Here is a 17,825-nt window from a genome sequence, read left to right on the forward strand (position 1 = left end):
CATGACCAGTCCAACGAAGTTGATGTTTCAGAATCATTGCTTCGACACTGGGGATCTTTGCTTCTTCCAATGCACTGGCATTAGTTCGCCTTTCTTCCCAAGTGATGTGTAAGCTATTTCGGAGACGCCGTTGATGGAATCTTCCAAGGAGTTGGAGATGGTATTTACAAGCAGCCCATGTTTCACAAGTGTACAGTAAACTTGGTAGTGCAATAGCTTTGTAAATGAGCATTTGTAAACTACATATAACGTAGCAAAATAAAAAAAATTCCTTCAGTAGCACCTTAAAGACCAACTAAGACCAGAGTTCTTCAGAACTCTGAAGAAGTGTGCATGCACACACGAAAGCTCATACCAAAATATAAACTTAGTTGGTCTTTAAGGTGCTACTGAAGGAATTTTTTTATTTTGCTTCGACTCAGACCAACACGGCTACCTACCTGTACATAGGTAAAGGTAAAGGGACCCCTGACCATTAGGTCCAGTCGTGACCGACTCTGGGGTTGCGCGCTCATCTCGCATTATTGGCCGAGGGAGCCGGCGTATAGCTTCCAGGTCATGTGGCCAGCATGACAAAGCCACTTCTGGCAAACCAGAGCAGCACATGGAAACGCCGTTTACCTTCCCGCTGTAGCGGTTCCTACGTAGTGAATGAGAACAGGTGGTGAGAGAGGACACCGAAATTTGCTGTCGCGCAAGGCACTGCTGAAATTTGGAAGGACCAATAATCGGCCGCTGCCAGTCCCCAGTACAGTAGTTTGACTTCACTCCCAATGGCACATTCCTGCGCTGCCTCTTGAGACAGACTGATGCCAACCATTCAGGGGTGCCAACTTGAATATAATATCGGGGGGGGGGAGCCCAAGTAAGTCTTGCCACACATTATTGATCGCACACACGTCATTTGAATGGGAATGGCCGTTAACTTTGTGGGGGCCATAGCCCCTAGGAGTTGGCTCATATTCAACCGTGTCCTTTCCTTCCTCTTTTATTCCCTTCAGACATCTCGAACTACAACCCCCATCAGCCCCGGCCTGACTAGGCGACGTGCCGGGGATTGTGGGAGTTGTAGTCCGGCAGCGTCAGGCGGGTCAAACCCCATTGGCTGGCGCCAGCGCGCGTACTCACCTCTTAGGCGTCGAGCAGGCCCAAGCCGGCCTCCCCTTACGCGTCCCCATGGCAACCCCGCTCCCCCCCGCCCCGCGCCCCCAATCACCCAATCACCAATCTCCTCCTCCACCTCCCGCGAGGCGAGGCAGAGGCCGCTTAGCCAATCGGGCGAGAACGACGAGGGGAAATGACCTATGACAGCGAGAGGACGCTGCGGTGGGGCGGGGCATCATTTTTGTGGTTTTTTTGGCCCTAGCCAGTACTAGAGCGCGCGGATTGCGCATGCTCGGAGGAGGGGGGAGGTAAACAAAATGGCGGCGGCGTGTTAGCTGCGGCGGCAGGAAGGCAAGGAGAGGGGCGAGGCGGCTTTGACGTAGTCAGGGGAGGGGAGCAGCCGGCCAGCCAGCCCCCCACATAGCCGCCCCTTGGGGAGCGGCAGAGCCCCCCCCATCCCACCCACCTATTCCCCGTCAGGCTCGAGGGGGGAGGGGTCCCAAAAGGACTCTCACTCACCCCCCCCTGCTACTTGAGCGCAGGGCTTGGGCCTAGTTATTTTTTTTCCTGGGGTGGGTGGGGAAGGCTCCCCCTCATAAGCAGCAGACTCCCCATATTCATTTTAAGCCGTGTGTGTGTGAGAAGGAAGTTTGGGGGGGGGCTCTCTTTGCAGGGGGGAGGCGGAGGGGAGAGGATCTGTGTGTTTGTGGACGGGAGGGTGGTGGAATAAGCTATTTTTATATAATTTATATTTTTTATTTAAATAGAGAAAAGTGTGTGTGTATGTGTAAATATATATATATTGACACACACTTGGTGTTGGGGTTTTGTGGGGTGGAGATTGGTAGCCTGTCCTTTAGGGAAGGCAAATCTACTGATAGTTCTGTTAATTGACTGCTCTGGCAATTCAGGGCCCTTCTTCCCCTCCCTCCCCTTACGGAGGAAAGTTTCTTCCCCAATTTTTATTCGTGAAAGTCCATTAGTTAATCCCAGTTCCCAACCCTTTCTTTTTCTTTCTTTTTTTTGGGTGTGTGTGTGTGTGTGCCAATTAGTGACATTTATTTTCTCCCACCCCATTCGTAAAAGGGGGAGATTGGGGAAGAAATTGTAGGGAACTCTTGGGTGACAGCCAGTGACCCTTCTTGAGGAAAGATCCTTCTCCCCACCCTATTTTTTAAGTTGAATCTCATGAGGAATTGAACCCCCTTTTTCATTGGGGAGGAGTGATCCTGAGTTGAAAGGATACTTGCCTCTTTTTTTGTGGACGGGTTAGTGATTCCTCCTGTTAGAAATTGTGACGGGGAATTAAGTCAAAGAGTATTACGTTAAGCAGAGGTGTTTCCGTTAACCGACTTCCCTCTTCCCCCTCCCCTTTTTCCAATTTAGAAATTCTTCTGAGAAGGGAAGACCCTTACCTCTTCTTCCCTTGTGGTGGTGTTATTTTTTCGCTTCTGTTGCCCCTTCTATTAGGGTCAGATTTTCTCTTCCTCACCCCACTTGCCTTTGCAGAGAGCTGTCACCCTTGTGTAGCCCTCATTAATTGCCACCATTTGAGAGAAGTGTTATAGCTGCCTCCCACCCCCAATCCCAACTGGCACTTGTTTTCCTTTTAGCTCTTAAGTTCTCTCTGGCTGAGAAGGGACCAGGTACTTTCTGTCCCTTAACATTTTTTCCCCTCTGAGGCATCTCCCATACTACAGATTTCCCTTCCGCCCCTCCTGTAGAGGGAGGAAGCTCCACATAAGGATTCCCTAATTTTGTGGGTGCCAATCTTGTCAAGAGGAAGATACTTGGGGATTATTGAAGCTTTTCAAAAGAAAGAAGAGCCCCATTAGGGATTTGGGAGGAAAGAGCCAACTTTCTCTCCCCCCCCAAGTAAATATTCTCCCCACCTGTTTGACAGGCATCTTGGTCTCTTGTGGGAACGGTACAATTACCTGTCAAGGGAAAATCTCTCAATTCCTTCTTTTTTCTTTTCCCCACTCATGTGCCAAGGATAACTTTCTCTTGACTCTCTGGGCTTGTGAACATCACATTGCATTTCCTTATTTAGATCGGAAGGCCACATAAACAGAACTGTGTGCGTGTCCATTCAGAAAGGGACTTAATTACTCAGCAAGATCGGTCAGGAGTCTGGCACTAATGGGATCAATCTGTTCTGAGTGATGCCTTCAAAAGCCTGGAGTTGCTGCAGTATAGCTTGAAGGTAGAGGGGGTTCCCCAAGAGCAGGATGTTTAGAGGCTTCCCCTCTTTTTTCAAGACAGTTGCTTAAGCTAGATGAATTGTGTAAGCTTAAACTTGCCTCAGGAGAGCTTGCTCAAGCACCATCCCATTCTCTCTCTTTTTGTGGGTGCTTAGTTCTGGGAGACTTGAATAGGGTTTGCGCTGCCTGCCTGCCTGCCTTAATACCTGAAGCAGTGGGGTGACACATCATGTGTCAGGTAGACCCCAAGTGGTTGAAGGATGCCCCTGGTAGTACCTACTAGACACGGAAGGCCTCGAACCTTTGTCAAGTGTGGAAGAGAAGCAGTTGAAATCAGTATTGAAAATTCCTTTAAAAAGACTTGGTTCCAGCTTCCGAACGGCTGAGAGGACTCTCATCGGAGGTTGTAGCTGGGTGGTGAGAGTGGTCAAAGCCGAGGGGTGGGTTTGGGCACCTTGATTCTTCACCTCACAGTTTGGAAACAGGAGCTGCCATGCCTTGCTAGCAATGGAACACCCTCCGAGAGACTAGCTTTCTGTTTCTGAACGCAGGAAGTATTCTTGAAGATGATTTAGGTCCTCAAGGAAGGGGGGAAACACCTTGGACTTCTTCAGGAGAACATTACCTGATGTGAAAGACTTGGAGGAGCAAAAACAAGATTTTTGCTGACTGTAAATCAACTTTGTTGCTTTCCCCCATCCTCCACATATTGTTTAAGAGAAGCTCTATAAGTATTGGAACGAGGTGCTGGATCTCTGTAGGGCCCTCCTGGGCTCGAGAGAAAAGTTCTCATAGGCTTTTATTTTTCATTTGGAAGTTAAAACGTTTGTACAATCTTTTTGGGAATCCCTATTTACCTTCGCTGAACATCCTTCTTCCACACCCACCCCACCCCAAAAAAACTGGGAGTAAAAAGGGAGCATCCGATACACCAGGAAAGTGGATTTTTAAACTTTGGCACACACGCACACTTGTTTTCGTCGTCGTAGAACACAAACAGGCTTGGGTCATTTTGATTCGCGATGGAGGATTCCCAGCAGTTGGGGATGTTTGTCGAAAGCGAACTGATCTCGGTGGGCATGGATACTTTCATCCACCGCATAGACTCTACGGAAGTGATCTACCAGCCCCGCCGGAAAAGGGCAAAGCTCATAGGGAAGTACCTGATGGGGGACCTGCTTGGGGAAGGATCCTACGGCAAGGTCAAGGAGATGCTGGACTCCGAAACCCTCTGTAGGAGAGCAGTCAAGATCCTGAAAAAGAAGAAGCTGCGGAGGATCCCCAACGGGGAGGCCAATGTTAAAAAGTGAGTGTTGGGGTTTGGGGGGGGAGGGTTTGGGGGGGAGGGTGGGTCCATACCTACAAAAAATGAGTAGGTATGTCTTCGTAGCACGTCACTGCAGAATAAGGTAAAGGACCCCTGGACGGTTAAGGCGGCTATGGGGTTGTGGCGCTCATCTCGCTTCCAGTCTGAGGGAGCTGGTGGTGGTCCGCAGACAGCTTTCCAAGTCATGTGGCCAGCAAGACTAAACCACTTCTGGCGCAGTGGAATGCCATGATGGAAACCAGAGCGCACGGAAATGCCAGGGACGCGGGTGGCACTGTGGTCTAAATCACTGAGCCTCTTGGGCTTGCCGATCAGAAGGTCGGCAGTTCGAATCCCCACAACAGAGTGATCTCCCAGCTCCTGCCAACCTAGCAGTTTGAAAGCATGCCAGTGCAAGTAGATAAATAGGTGCCGCTGTGGCAGGAAGGTAAAGGGCGTTTCCGTGCGCTGCTCTGGTTTCTGTCACGGTGTTCCGTTGCACTAGAAGTGGTTTAGTGCTGCTGACCACACGGACCCGGAAAGCTGTCTGCGGGCAAACACCAGCTCCCTCGGCTTGAAAAGTGAGATGAGTGCCGCAACCCCAGAATTGCCTTTGACTTTCCATGGGTCCTTTACCTTTTACTGCAGAATTCATTCCCACAAGACGTAGTGATGGCTGCCAACTTGGATGTCTTTGAAAGAGGATTAGATAAATTGAAGGAGGAGGAGGATGCTATCGATGGGTTTTGTCCGGTGGCTGTGTTTTGCCTCCTGCATTGGAGGGAATTTTCCATTGCTGGAACTCAGAAGGGGGGAAAGTTGCTCTTGCACTCAGGTCGTGCTTATGGGCTTCCCATGGGGCCGTCTGCTTGGCCAATGTGAGAAGAGGATGCCGGTCTCGATGCCCCCCCCCCTTTGGCCTGATCTAGCAGGCAGGCTGTTATGTTCTTCCTACAGCAAGTGTTGGGAACCTCTGGCCTAGGAGGATATATGCTGCCCTCTGCCTAATAGCAAAGAGGTGGGAGAAGTGGTTGCAGGAAGGGATGGGTGCACACATTAGGCCAGGCATGGCCAAACATGGCCCTCCATGTAGTTTGGGGACTACAATTCCCATCATCCCTGACCTCCGGTCCTGTTAGCTAGGGATGATGGGAGTTGTAGTCCCAAAACAGCTAGAGGGCCATATTTGGCCATGCCTGCATTCGGCCCAGCCCCCTCTCACTGCTCGGCTCCGGCCTACAGCGGATTCCCCTTCCCCCTTCCCCTAAGGTTATGTGGCCTTCGAAAGGAAAATGGTTTGTACTTTCGAAAAATGTGTGATTGTGAAGCAGAGAAAACAGCCACCTGCTGGCGTTTCTGTCGTAAAAGTTGGAGCTCCAGGATTGACTATGGGGGTCCCACGGGACAGCAGTTGGAGGTAAGGGGGTTGGGGCGATTTGCAAATACTGTACTATGGTCTGCTACTGGCTGGCTCAACTCCCGTGTTCGGATGTGTACTTGCTGGGTGGTGATTGGTGCCAATTGTCTGTCGGAGTTGTTTCCTCAGGCAGGAGGAACAGTTATGGATTCCCTCTCAGGGCTGTCAGAAGGTGCTTTGGGCGACAGCCCAGGCAGAAACAGTTAGGGGGCCCCTGCTCCTGTACCCTATTCACTTGTGAGTCTCTCTAGGTTTCTTTTTGTGCCTTGTCTGTGCCAGGGAAGTCTCGATCTGTGATGGTGGAGGGGCATCTCCCTGCCAGTGTCTTCCCAGCTTCACTTTCTGGCACTTTTCAGTGGTGGGGTGCACTTGAGCAAATCACCTCCCAGGGAATAACCAGAATTGGCAAAAATAAATGAGAGCTGGAATATAGATCGGAGCTAGACAAACCCACTGGCTTGCAAGTTATAGAAAATGCGACGGCATCTGCTGGAGGCATCCTGCGTGGTTTGATATTGTTGTGCTCGTGGGTTGTTCAAAGTGGCCTCCTGGGCAGCAGTTTCTCCCCAGTACAGTGGAACCTCTATTTGCTACCATAATCTGTTCCGGAGGTTCGTCCAGAGGTCGAAACGGGTCGCTGGGAGAGGTGCTGTTGTGGGCAGGCGCGGGCGGTGATTGTCCACTTCTGCGCATGTGTGAACGGCAATTGCGCATGCGCAAACGGCAGCAAACCCGCCGGTTACTTCCGGGTTTGCCGCAGTCGCAACTTGGAACAACTGTAAGAAGAGGTAGTGGTAAGTAGAGGTTTGACTGTAGTATTGGGCAGGTATCCTCAAGAACATGGGTAGGCAAACTAAGGGCCGGATCTGGCCCAATTGCCTTCTAAATCCGGCCTGCGGACGGTCCAGGAATCAGTGTGTTTTTACATGAGTAGAATGTGTCCTTCTATTTAAAATGTATCTCTGGGTTATTCGCGGGGCCTGCCTTGTGTTTTTACATGAGTAGAATGTGTGCTTTTATTTAAAATGCATCTCTGGGTTATTTGTGGGGCATAGGAATTCTTTCATTCTCTCCCCCCCCCAAAAAAATAGTCCGGCTCCCCACAAGGTTTGAGGGACAGTGGACCGGCCCACAGCTGAAAAGGTTTGCTGCCCCCTGCTCAAGAACAAGGGTGATTAACTTGGGTGCCCTCCAGATGTTTCTGGGACTACAACTCCCATCTGCCCCAGTCAGTGGTTGGACATGATGGGAGTTGTATTCCAGCAGCTTCTGGAGGGCCAAAGAGTGCCCCCCTCCCTCCCTTTGTGCAATATCTGCCTCTGCAATTGGCCAGGCAGCATGAACCCTCTGGATTGGTTGTGCAGGTGTAAACTCCAGCGGCATCTCCTCCTGCTTTGCTTAACCAAGATAACCTCACTTGTGCAGGCTGAGGTGTGGAACTCCTTCCCCACAGAGCTGCACCTGGCACCTTCACTGGACAGCTTTCAGCAAAGACCGATGGGGCACCTCTTTACCCTGGCCTTTTGACACGTCGCGTGTCCTTTTCCAGGATGCACCCTATGCTTGTACCTGCAGTCTGATCTGCCTGTGTTTAATACTGGTTTTTTAATTGTTGTAACTTGTCCTGGGACCTGCTGGCGAACAAGCCTTGCCACGTCCTTGCCAGCCTAGGAAAACAGTGCAGTGCTGTTGAGACTTGCCTGGGCCGAGAACTTTGCAGCCAGTAGAGGCAACCCATGTTTCCTTATCAGGCGCCTGTGGCCCTTCAGACGTTGCTAGCAATGATAGAAACTCAGGTATGTAAGCTAATTGCCAAATGGCACCTTAAACCTGGGTTGCGGTCGCCACAATGGAATGTCTAGGCACATTTCTTTTCTTTCTTGCTGTGGAATCTATTTTTTTATTATTCATTTCATTTCAATAACACTTTATATATTAAAGAAAAACATCACAAGCATGTTAAACCATTAAATAAAAAAATCCAGACTAAAACAAATGCAAGCTTCAAGGAAAATATTTCAGATACTGTACTTCTGAAAGTGACATTTTTTCTTTTCCCATACAGTAGAACCTCAGCTTACATTACCCTCGGGTAACATAAACTTCTGGTTGCGAAAGCAGCAATCCCGGAAGTATTTTTCCAGGTTTTGCTGCTCGCGCATGCGCAGAACAGAAATCTCCGGTTGTGGAAACCTTGGAATCCGACCAGAGCTCTGGAACGGATCCCGTCCGTAACCAGAGGTACCACTGTGTTTATTTGCCTACTTAATTTATAGAGCTGCCCCATAGCAGAAGTGCTCTAGGAAGCCAGTGGGGTACAGTGGATAGAGTGTTGGACGAGGACCTGGGAGATCAGGGTTCGAATCCCCACTCCCATCAGGAATCTCACGGTGTGACCTTGGAATCTGTCACAGCCTCTTAACTTACCTTACGGGGTCGTCATAGGAATTAACGGAGGGGGGCGTAAACCAGGCATCCCCAAACTTCGGCCCTCCAGATGTTTTGGACTACAGTTCCCATCATTCCTGACCACTGGTCCTGTTAGCTAGGTTCATGGGAGTTGTAGGCCAAAACATCTGGAGGGTCGCAGTTTGGGGATGCCTGGCGTAAACCATGTACTCCTTGGAGAAAAAGGATGGAGAGAAATGCAGTAAATAAGCTCTTCTGCTGACCTGCTTAAGAAAGCTGGATGGGCCAGCCAGATGGAGATGTCAGTCACCAGCCTGGCACCCAGAGATCTCCATGTGGACGCAATTGGACCCACACAAGTCACAAAACACGCCTGGCCTCTGAGGGGTTTTGAGCACTGGGTGTGAGTTGGAGGACCCGAGGGTCTTCATCCCTGCCTCACTCTCTCTCTCTCTGTGTGTGTGTGTGTCTGTCTGTCTGTCTGTCTGTCTATCTTTGACTCAACAGTGTGTTGCAGCAGCAAAAAAAGCTAATGCAGTTCTTGGCTGCATCAACAGTAATCTAGTGTCCAGAGATCAAGGGAAGTGATGGTACTACTCTATTCTGCATTGGTCAGACCCACTTTCCCAGTTCTGGACAGCATTCTTAACAAGCTGGAAGGCAGGCAGAGGAGATAGACCAAGATTACCAAGGGTCTGGAAACCAAGCCTTATGAGGAACAGTGGAGGGAGCTGGGGAAGTTTTTTGGGCTGTGACTCCTACATTGCAGGGGGTTAGACTAGATGACCCTCAGAGGTCCCTTCCAGCTCTACAATTCTACGATTCTAAATTCCTATTGCTCGCTATCCTCATTTGTGGGGGAAGGTTCTTTAGAGGCCAGTGAGACATGCTTACAGGCAGGCACACCGAGCACGATTCCAACTGCTGTTCTACATAGACCAGCCTTCCCCCAACTTCTAGATCAGGGGTCTGCAAGGTTTACCTTGCCTGGGCCGGTTCACGTCCACAGAGATCGCTCCGTGTGCTGGATCGATTTCTGGCGCCATAGAAGTCCCTGCTCCACCCTGTGCTGGTTTAGCTCAGCGCGCTGGGGCTCGCTGAGCAGGCGGCTCGGTTCGGGAGCGGCTCATGGGCTGTTTAAGCAACCCCCGTGGGCTGCAGGTTGCCGACCCCTGCTCTACATCTTTAACTTCCATGAGCGCTAGCCGACATTTTGGGCCACAACTCCCACCAGCCTGATTTAAAACATGTAGAGGGGCTCAGGTTGTGGGAGGCTGCTAGAGACTGAGACTGTGTGTTTACCCTCCTTTTTATAGCTCTTCATGGTTTTAATTTTGATGCTGGCTTTGTTAAAATAATTGATTTCACCATCGGTAGGCTCGGTTGGCCCACCGCTGATGTCTTTCCCCAACGTGGTCTCCGGCTGCTTTTGGACTACAGTTCCCATCATCCATGATCGCTGGCCCTGCTAGCTAGGGATGATGGGAGTTGTAGTACAAAAGCAGGTAGAGACCAGCACTGAACTAGATGGAACAACGGGTCTGACTCGGTATAAGACAGGTCCCTGCATTTCTGTGTCAGTTTTGCATATTACTGGGGGAGTCTAATCCAGCTAGTATTTGCCCCCCTGGGCTGGTGCATCCTGACCTGCCTGCCTTCATTTTCCTTCCTCCATGTGCCTATGCAGTTCTCCCAGGCCTTTGAAATACGAGGGTCCACCATATCAACCCCCCCCCCGAAAAACAACCCAGGTATTGGTATCTGAAAATACTGCCACAGTGCCAACCCCTGCCCCCCCCCCCAACCAAGCTGGATGCCTCTTTCAAAGCCAGCATCCACCCAGCTTGTTCCGGCATCTGCTGAGCATCAGCCCCGTGGGGTTTTTCTGCCTCTTTAGGCAATCTTGGATAAACGCCTGGATGGAGACGTTCGCCTCCCCTGTTCATCTTTTTGCGCCTGGCTCATCTTTGGGGGGGGGGGAGGCTGTAAGCACTGCCGCCTTTGAATCAGCTTCACTCTGTTATTACTTCTTCAGACAGGCCTTCAGAACCAGGTTTCCTTTCCGCTTCTGGAAAAAATGAGATTTGGGGGGCGGGGGATTTAAACTACCCTAAAAAAATCCAGCATATCTGCATCGCCCTTTGAGGTTTCATGTGTGCAGGAGGCTGAGAAGGTGGTTCTGTGCCACCCTGGCACCTTCCTGATGTTTCAGCTGAAGCTCTCATCAGCCCCTTTGCGATGATGGGAATTGAACTCCAAGCATGCTGTGGTCCTCCATCTCCACCCCTCTCTGTTTCTCTTCTCTCTCACCTCTCTTTTGCAAGTGCTGTTTACTCAGAATGTCCCTCTTTGGCAAATGCAATTTAATCAGAAGGAAGGAGAGACAGGCTGCCACTTCCTCACATCCTGGGGGTGTATCTCCCTCCCAGGCCAGTTTAGTTCCAGGGATCTCTCTCCTTTGCATGAACCACAGGCCAAAAGCATTAGGGATGATTTGCAAGTGTTCACACATGCTTTACATTCCAGATAGGCAGGAAGTGGGGGGGGGTGTTATTGGGTTGTTTTTGTTCTTATATTGATTATGTATTTTGTGGTTTTATATTCTGATTTTACCCTGCCCTGTGACATGCAGAGATAGGGTTGCCATACGTCTAATCTCCCGGTCATTGCTTCAATTTCTTTTGAGATTTTGCAAAAGAAAAAGCTCAACAAATTTGGGCAAAACGAATTGTGTACAGATTTTCACTTTTTGAAATACGGCAACCCTAGTATAGGGTGGTATATACAATGGTACCTTGGTTTACGAACTTAATCCATTCTGGAAGTCCGTTCTTAAACCAAAGCATTCTTAATAATAATAATAATTTATTATTTATACCCCACCCTCTTAAACCAAGGCATGCTTTCCCATAGCAGTGGGGGACTCGGTTTACATATGGAACACACTCAACAGGAAGCAAAACATGTTCTGCTTCCAAGGCAAAGTTTACAAACCAAAACACCTACTTCCAGGTTTGCAGCGTTCTTAATCCAAGTTGTTCATAAACTAAGCTGTTCTTAAACCAAGGCAACCATAAATTTTAAGTGATAGACATTAGGCTAGTAGAAAAAGATTGAAACAAACTTCATTTCTATTCAAAAACCATGCAGAGAATAGCTCATATATCTGCGTTTCTAACACTAATGTAAAGGTTGGAGTTAGCTGGCAATGGAATGCAAAAGTTACACTCTGTGACAGTTCAGTTAGAGCATAAATAGAGGCAAAACGGCCCTTTGCAGCAGCATTCATAGGTAATAATGCATCTCGAGTAGTATTGCTAAGTAAATTAACCCTCATAGCAAGGCAGAAAGCCATTGTCTTTTTTTCTGACACAAATGGGGGGAAATAGAGGTTTTGACTCAGCACCCTTATGCCAAAGTTCTCTTGTTCTGGGGCAGATGCCTTCAGATAAGATCAGGAACAGAGTGACCTGGTGGACTGAAATGTTCGTGTTCTGGTTTCTGGATAATGTGCTATTTCTGATGTCGGATTACTGTGCATAGTTCTCCTTTTGTGGATCCTGCACCCCCTCCCCACTACCTCCAGCGTTCTGGATATACCAGCTTAAATACAGAAGAGCTTCACCCTAGCTGTTGACAATGAAAGTTTCCATGTAGAGCATTATCCTCTTCTAGGGACGCGAGTGGTGCTGTGGCCTAAGCCACTAAGCCACTTGGGCTTGCCGATTGGAAGGTCGGTGGTTCGAATCTGTGTGACGGTGTGAGCTCCTGTTGCTCTGTCCCAGCTCCTGCCAACCTACCGGTAGCAGTTCAAAAGCACACCAGTGCAGGTAGATAAATAGGTACTGCTCTGGCGGGAAGGTAAACAGCATTTCCATGCGCTCTGGTTTCCGTCACGGTGTCCCATTGTGTCAGAAATGGTTTAGTCCTGCTTGCCGCATGACCCAAAAAGCTGTCTGTGGACAAACGCTGGCTTCCTCGGCCTGAAAGCAAGATGAGCGTCGCAACCCCTTAGTCGCCTTTGACTGGACTTAACCTCCAGGGTCGTTTATCCTCTTCTGGATAATTCTAGAGCCCACAGCTAGCTTTGGCAAAGCTATAAGGCCTAGAAATACAGGGTGAGTCCTTTAAAAGAGGCCCTGTGGATACAGAGTACACATGTTCCACGGGCCTCTTTTAAAAGACTCACCCTGTACAGTGGTACCTCGTGTTAAGAACTTAATTTGTTCTGGAGGTCTGTTCTTAATCTAAAACTGTTCTTAACCTGAGGTACCACTTTAGCTAATGGGGCCTGCCACGCTGCCGCCGCGCAATTTCTGATCTCATCCTGAAACAAAGTTCTTAACCTAAGGTACTATTTCTGGGTTAGCAGAGTCTGTAACCTGAAGGGTCTGTAACTGAGGTACCATTGTATAAGTTGCATGTGTTAAGTTTCACAACAGAGAATGGAAACGCCTGCAAGGTTAAAGTCCTCATTTTATTTGCGTGTTGTGTTATTTCTGAGCTGTGTGCTTTTCAAGTACCCTCCTCCATAACTCTTCTCTTTTTTTGCCTTGCTCAGTTGGTGGAGCATGAGAATCTTTAATTTCAGGGTCATGGGTTCGAGCCCCACATTGGGCAGAAGATCCCTGCAATGCAGGGGTTTGGACTAGACGACCCTTAGGGTCCCTTCCAACTCTGCAATGCTGTGGTTTTGTGATTCTGCCTGCTCCCTTACCAGGGCTTACATGACTAAGCCTGGCAGGCAGCTACCCCAGCAATTACCTCCGGGCTTTTGCCCGTGAAGTCAGTGCCTCTGTTTAAGACCCTGCTTCTTCTTCTTGTTGTTATTTATTAATTTGTGACATCACCTTCCACGTATATCGTCCCAGGGAGATTTGCAGGCACACCCTTAAAAACAGGAGAAATAAAGTTGCAGGCATTGCAAGGACAACTGGGTATAGGTTTAAAAGTGACACAGCATGAACATCGCAGGGGGTTGGACTAGATGCCGCGATTCCAACACCTGAAATGGGAGTGCTTCTCATCCAGCTGGAAAAGCTTCTCAATGCAAAACAAAAACAAAACAGCTTTAGGAAAGTGTAGACAAGCCTGAGTGGCTGTGCCTTCCAAAGGTTGTTGAACGAAAACTCCCATCACCCCTGACCTTTAACCCAGCTGGCTCCTGGGGCTGATGGGAGTTGGAGTCCGAGATCACCTGGAGGGCAGCATGCTTTCTACCCCTGTGAGCATAATGAAGAGTTCCCAGTGAAGGTGGAAGAATTGAGAGTCCCTTGCTAAGTTTAGGCCCCTGCATCTGTTGCGGCCCATCTTGCGGCACTGTAAGCAACAGCTGTTGGCCTTTGCTACGTTGCGAGAAGCTCTTCCTGGACATCCACTGCCTTTCCAGTTCCTTTTTAGCTTTGGTGCGCCTAGTTCCTCTGAGGTCGGGTTTTGCAGCTCAGCGTAGGGCAGGATTTCATTCTTTCCATTCCCCTTCTCTTTCCCCTGCTCGTGTCAACCCCAGTCAAACCTGGCCAAGACCAGCTTGAAGGCAGCATTGGAATTTGTTGGCATCCGTCTGTCTCGGGAGTTCGCCAAGCTGTTGGAAGGTTGCTGCGGCTTTAGAGACCAATGCAGGATAGACATGTTTTGTTGCAGCCAGGGCAGATGAAGGCGTCTGGTTGTGCTGCTGCAGATGCACAAGGGTGTTTCTTCTCTTTTTGCTCCCCCAAGAGGTTGTTCCTCCTCTGGTCACTGCTGTGGATGCACAACCTGACTCCTGTCTCCAGACACAGCGGTCGTTTGCAAGGGGTTCCCCCACAGCAGGGTTGGCATTGCCAGTTTTCATGCCACGTGCCGGTAGGCCTGGGGCTGGAAGCCAGCTCCCCATAGAGCATGTCCTTGGGGGATCCTGTCGTCTTCCATTCTGTGGACGTGACGTCGCTGAGACAGGAGTGGGAAAGCGCTGGGAATGTGGCTCAGGAGAACACATCTTTGTGCAGAATTCTGTCCTGGCACAAGATACCCCAAATCTTCCTGATGCAGCACATGTGGAAGGCTTCGAGGCATCTCTCATGGTGGGTGTAGGTTGCCCATGACTCACTTCCATAAAGCAGCGTGCTCAACACACAAGCCTGGTAGACCTTCATCTCGGTATTAAAGGTAAAGGGATCCCTGACCATTAGGTCCAGTCGTGGAGGACTCTGGGGTTGCGGCGCTCATCTCGCTCTATAGGCCGAGGGAGCCAGCGTTTGTCTTCAGGAGCTGGGACTGAATAACGGGAGCTCACCCCGTCCTTCAAAACGCCTGCCTTCTGATCGGCAAGTCCTAGGCCAGAGGTCAGCAAACTTTTTCAGCAGGGGGCCGGTTCACTGTCCCTCAGACCTTGTGGGGGGGCGGACTATATTTTGGGGGGGGAAATGAATGAATTCCTGTGCCCCACAAATAACCCAGAGATGCATTTTAAATATAAGGACACATTCTACTCATGTAAAAACACCAGGCAGCCCCACAAATAACCCAGAGATGCATTTTAAATAAAATAACACATTCTACTCATGTAAAAACATGCTGATTCCCGGACTGTCCGCGGGCCAGATTTAGAAGGCGATTGGGCCGCATCCGGGCCCCGGGCTTTAGTTTGGGGACCCCTGTGCTAGGCTCTGTGGTTTAGACCACAGCGCCACCCGCACCCCTCATCTCAGTATTGGATGTTAGCAATTAAGAACATTGAAAGGGTCTGGTTGCTGGATCAGGTCGGGGGGGGGGGCGCAATTCACAGCAGCTTCCTCCATCACTAGAGATTGATAGCCTCCTCCTAGCCTCCTCTTTCTCAGTGAATTGGTCTAATCCCCATTTAGAGTCTTCAGAGTTGTTGGCCTCTCATGGGAATGTCATCATTTGACCATGTGCTCTGTGAAGGAGGAGTTACTTTTGTCTGTCCAGCTTCCTTGGGTGTCCCAGAGTATTCGAAGAGAGGGGAGCGGCTTGTTTGTTTACGTTTGAGCATTTTTCTAAAGGGCTCTGTGTGTGTGTGTGTGTGTGTGTGTGTGTGTGTGTGTGTACTGGTATGTCTTAAGCTGTGTGCAAATAGCCGTTACGTTCCAAAGCATAAAGCACAGCAGTGCAAAATTCCTGTTTTGGGGGTCATTGCTGTATGGTATTCTGTGTCTATCCTAGGCCCCCTTTTACACTGGACGTTTAAAACAGTGCCTTGTCACTTTAAACAATCCTGGGAGCTGTGGTTTGTTAAAGATACTGAGTGTTGTTAGCAGACCCCTATCCACCTCACTGAGCTACAATTTTCAGAGTGGTTTAGCAGTCCGTCCGTCTTCCCAGGGAGTTCTTGGGAATGTGGATGTATGACTTTACTCTGTGTGCGTGTGTGTGTGTGTGTTTGCAGTGGCCCAGCCTTAATGGCTCTCCCATGGTGAACAAGATCTCCTCTAGGCAGCTGTTAAGGAAACTTTTGCAATCTGGAAAGGGTTCCCACCCACCCCCATCATTCCTGGGATAGCTCAGTCCTGGAGCACAAGACTCTTAATTTCAAGGTTGTGGGTTCGAGCCCCACATGGGGCAAAAGTGTCCTGCATTGCAGGAGGCTGAACTAGATGACGCTCGTGGTCCTTTTCCAACTCTACAATTCTGTGATTTTGCAGGATGGCTATCAGTAATGAGATAACATACGGGTGTGGAAATTTTTGTGGGCTTATTTGGACGGCCCACCATATTGGTTTTAGTCGGTTAATCAAGATGCTTTGGGTTTAAGAACAACAACAGATAGGTGGATAGGTGCCCTTAATTGGTCCACAAGGGTTTTGTTTTTTAAGTGATGTACCATAGTGGGAATGGCTATAAGATCATAGAATTGTAGAGCTGGAATAGACACCAAGGGTCATCTAATCCAACCCTCTGATGGTCCCAGATTCAAGCCCTGACATCTCCAGGTCAGGTTAGGGAAGGCCCCGGGGGCCTGAGCCACCCCCTGCCCTGTTTCACACCCTCCTAAGGTGGTTTTGCCTAGAAATAAGTCCTTGAACTTCAATCATGTTGCTTGCTTGTTTCAGCATGTGTGTAGCAACTAACCTATTGTACAAAGGTAAAACATCATATTGCTCCACCCACTTTTGCCCCTGGCCCCTCACACTGCCAGTCTGTGGCCTCTGGGAGGAAATGTGGCTCTCAGAGTGAAAAGAGTTATCTGCTTTGAGTTCCTGTACCCTGCCATGCAATACTGTAGAACAGCGCACCAGAATTAATGGCTGGGGACAAACGTCCCTCTCTGGCTCTCTAGGAGAAGCTTCTCGATCACGCCAGGGGAGAGTTATTTTTCTCTTCTCCCCTCCTCTCTCTCCCACTGCCGCTGGTTTTCGCTTGCTGATTTGGCCATCTGGCTGCCTTTGGCTACCGGCCAGATTCCGACATCCTGCCTTGTCATGGTGACGGTAAACAGAGAGGGAGATCCTTGCGTGAACCTGTCGGCTGCGTGGCGGACTTCTTGTCCTATTAAAGAACTCGTTGCTAGGGCAATGCTGGCCGGAGCTTTGAAGGCGGGCCCAGAGAAGAAGTCCTAAGGAAAGTGTTTGGGAGGTAGACAGTCTGTGGGGAAGCCTCGGCCCAGCCTTAACCCACCTGGGGCTCTACAGATGTTTCAGCAGGGATGTGATTTTTGAATGCAGTGGATTCTTCTCCCTGGGTTACAAAGCCAGTGTTAGAAACTCCAATATATATATAAGGCTAATTGCCAAATAGCCCCTCAAGCCTGGGTTACAGTCGTCACAACAGAATGTTTAGGCGCCTTTCTTTGAATGAGATTATTATTATTGTTGTTGTTAATTTTATTTCTATACCACTTTTTATTTTAAAGGGGAGGGGAATCTCAGAGTGGTTTGCAACATATTCAAGCATCAAATAAAACGATCCAGAAAAAAACAAATTCAAGCTTCAAGGAAAATATTTCAGACAATTGGCTTTCCGCCTATTTATTCATTTACCTACTTAATTTATAGAGCTGCCCCATCAAAGAAGTACAGTCGTACCTTGGAAGTTCAGCAGAATCCATTCCGGAAGTCCATTCGACTTCCAAAACGTTCGGGAACCAAGGCATGGCTTCTGATTGGCTGCAGGAAGCTCCTGCAGACAATCGGAAGCTGCAATGGATGTTCGGGTTGCAAAGAACGATCGCAAACTGAAACAATTACTTCCGGATTTGTGGCGTTTGGGAGCCAAAACATTTGTCTTGCGAGGCATTTGACTTTCAAGGTACAACTCTACTCTGGGAAAGCAGGGTGGTATAGTGGTAGGACCTGGGAGAGTTCCAAATCCTTTGAAACCTTTGCCCAACATGTTGCCCCTCTGCGGCCTGGAAGTATCGGATTGCCATCTGTCATGGATGCTTTCGTTG

At 49.3% G+C, this 17,825-nt stretch overlaps 1 protein-coding gene across 3 annotated transcripts in view; it reads left to right on the forward strand.

The window, feature by feature from the left end:
* The first annotated feature begins 1,418 nt into the window (after positions 1–1,418).
* Positions 1,419–17,825, forward strand: part of STK11 (serine/threonine kinase 11) — a 63,336-nt gene continuing 46,929 nt past the window's right edge. For 2 of the 3 annotated variants that reach the window (XM_035118028.3, XM_088673042.1), the window contains exon 1: positions 1,419–4,614. In XM_035118028.3, the coding sequence (XP_034973919.1) occupies positions 4,331–4,614 (284 nt within the window). In that variant the 5' untranslated portion in view covers positions 1,419–4,330. Of the gene's footprint in view, positions 4,615–5,870; positions 6,032–17,825 lie in introns of those variants that run through there. The other variant, XM_060275327.2, reaches the window with a different exon arrangement.

The sequence above is a fragment of the Zootoca vivipara genome, chromosome 6 (genome assembly GCF_965207765.1).
Source record: "Zootoca vivipara chromosome 6, rZooViv2.hap1.1, whole genome shotgun sequence".
Classification (NCBI taxonomy): Eukaryota; Metazoa; Chordata; class Lepidosauria; order Squamata; family Lacertidae; genus Zootoca; species Zootoca vivipara.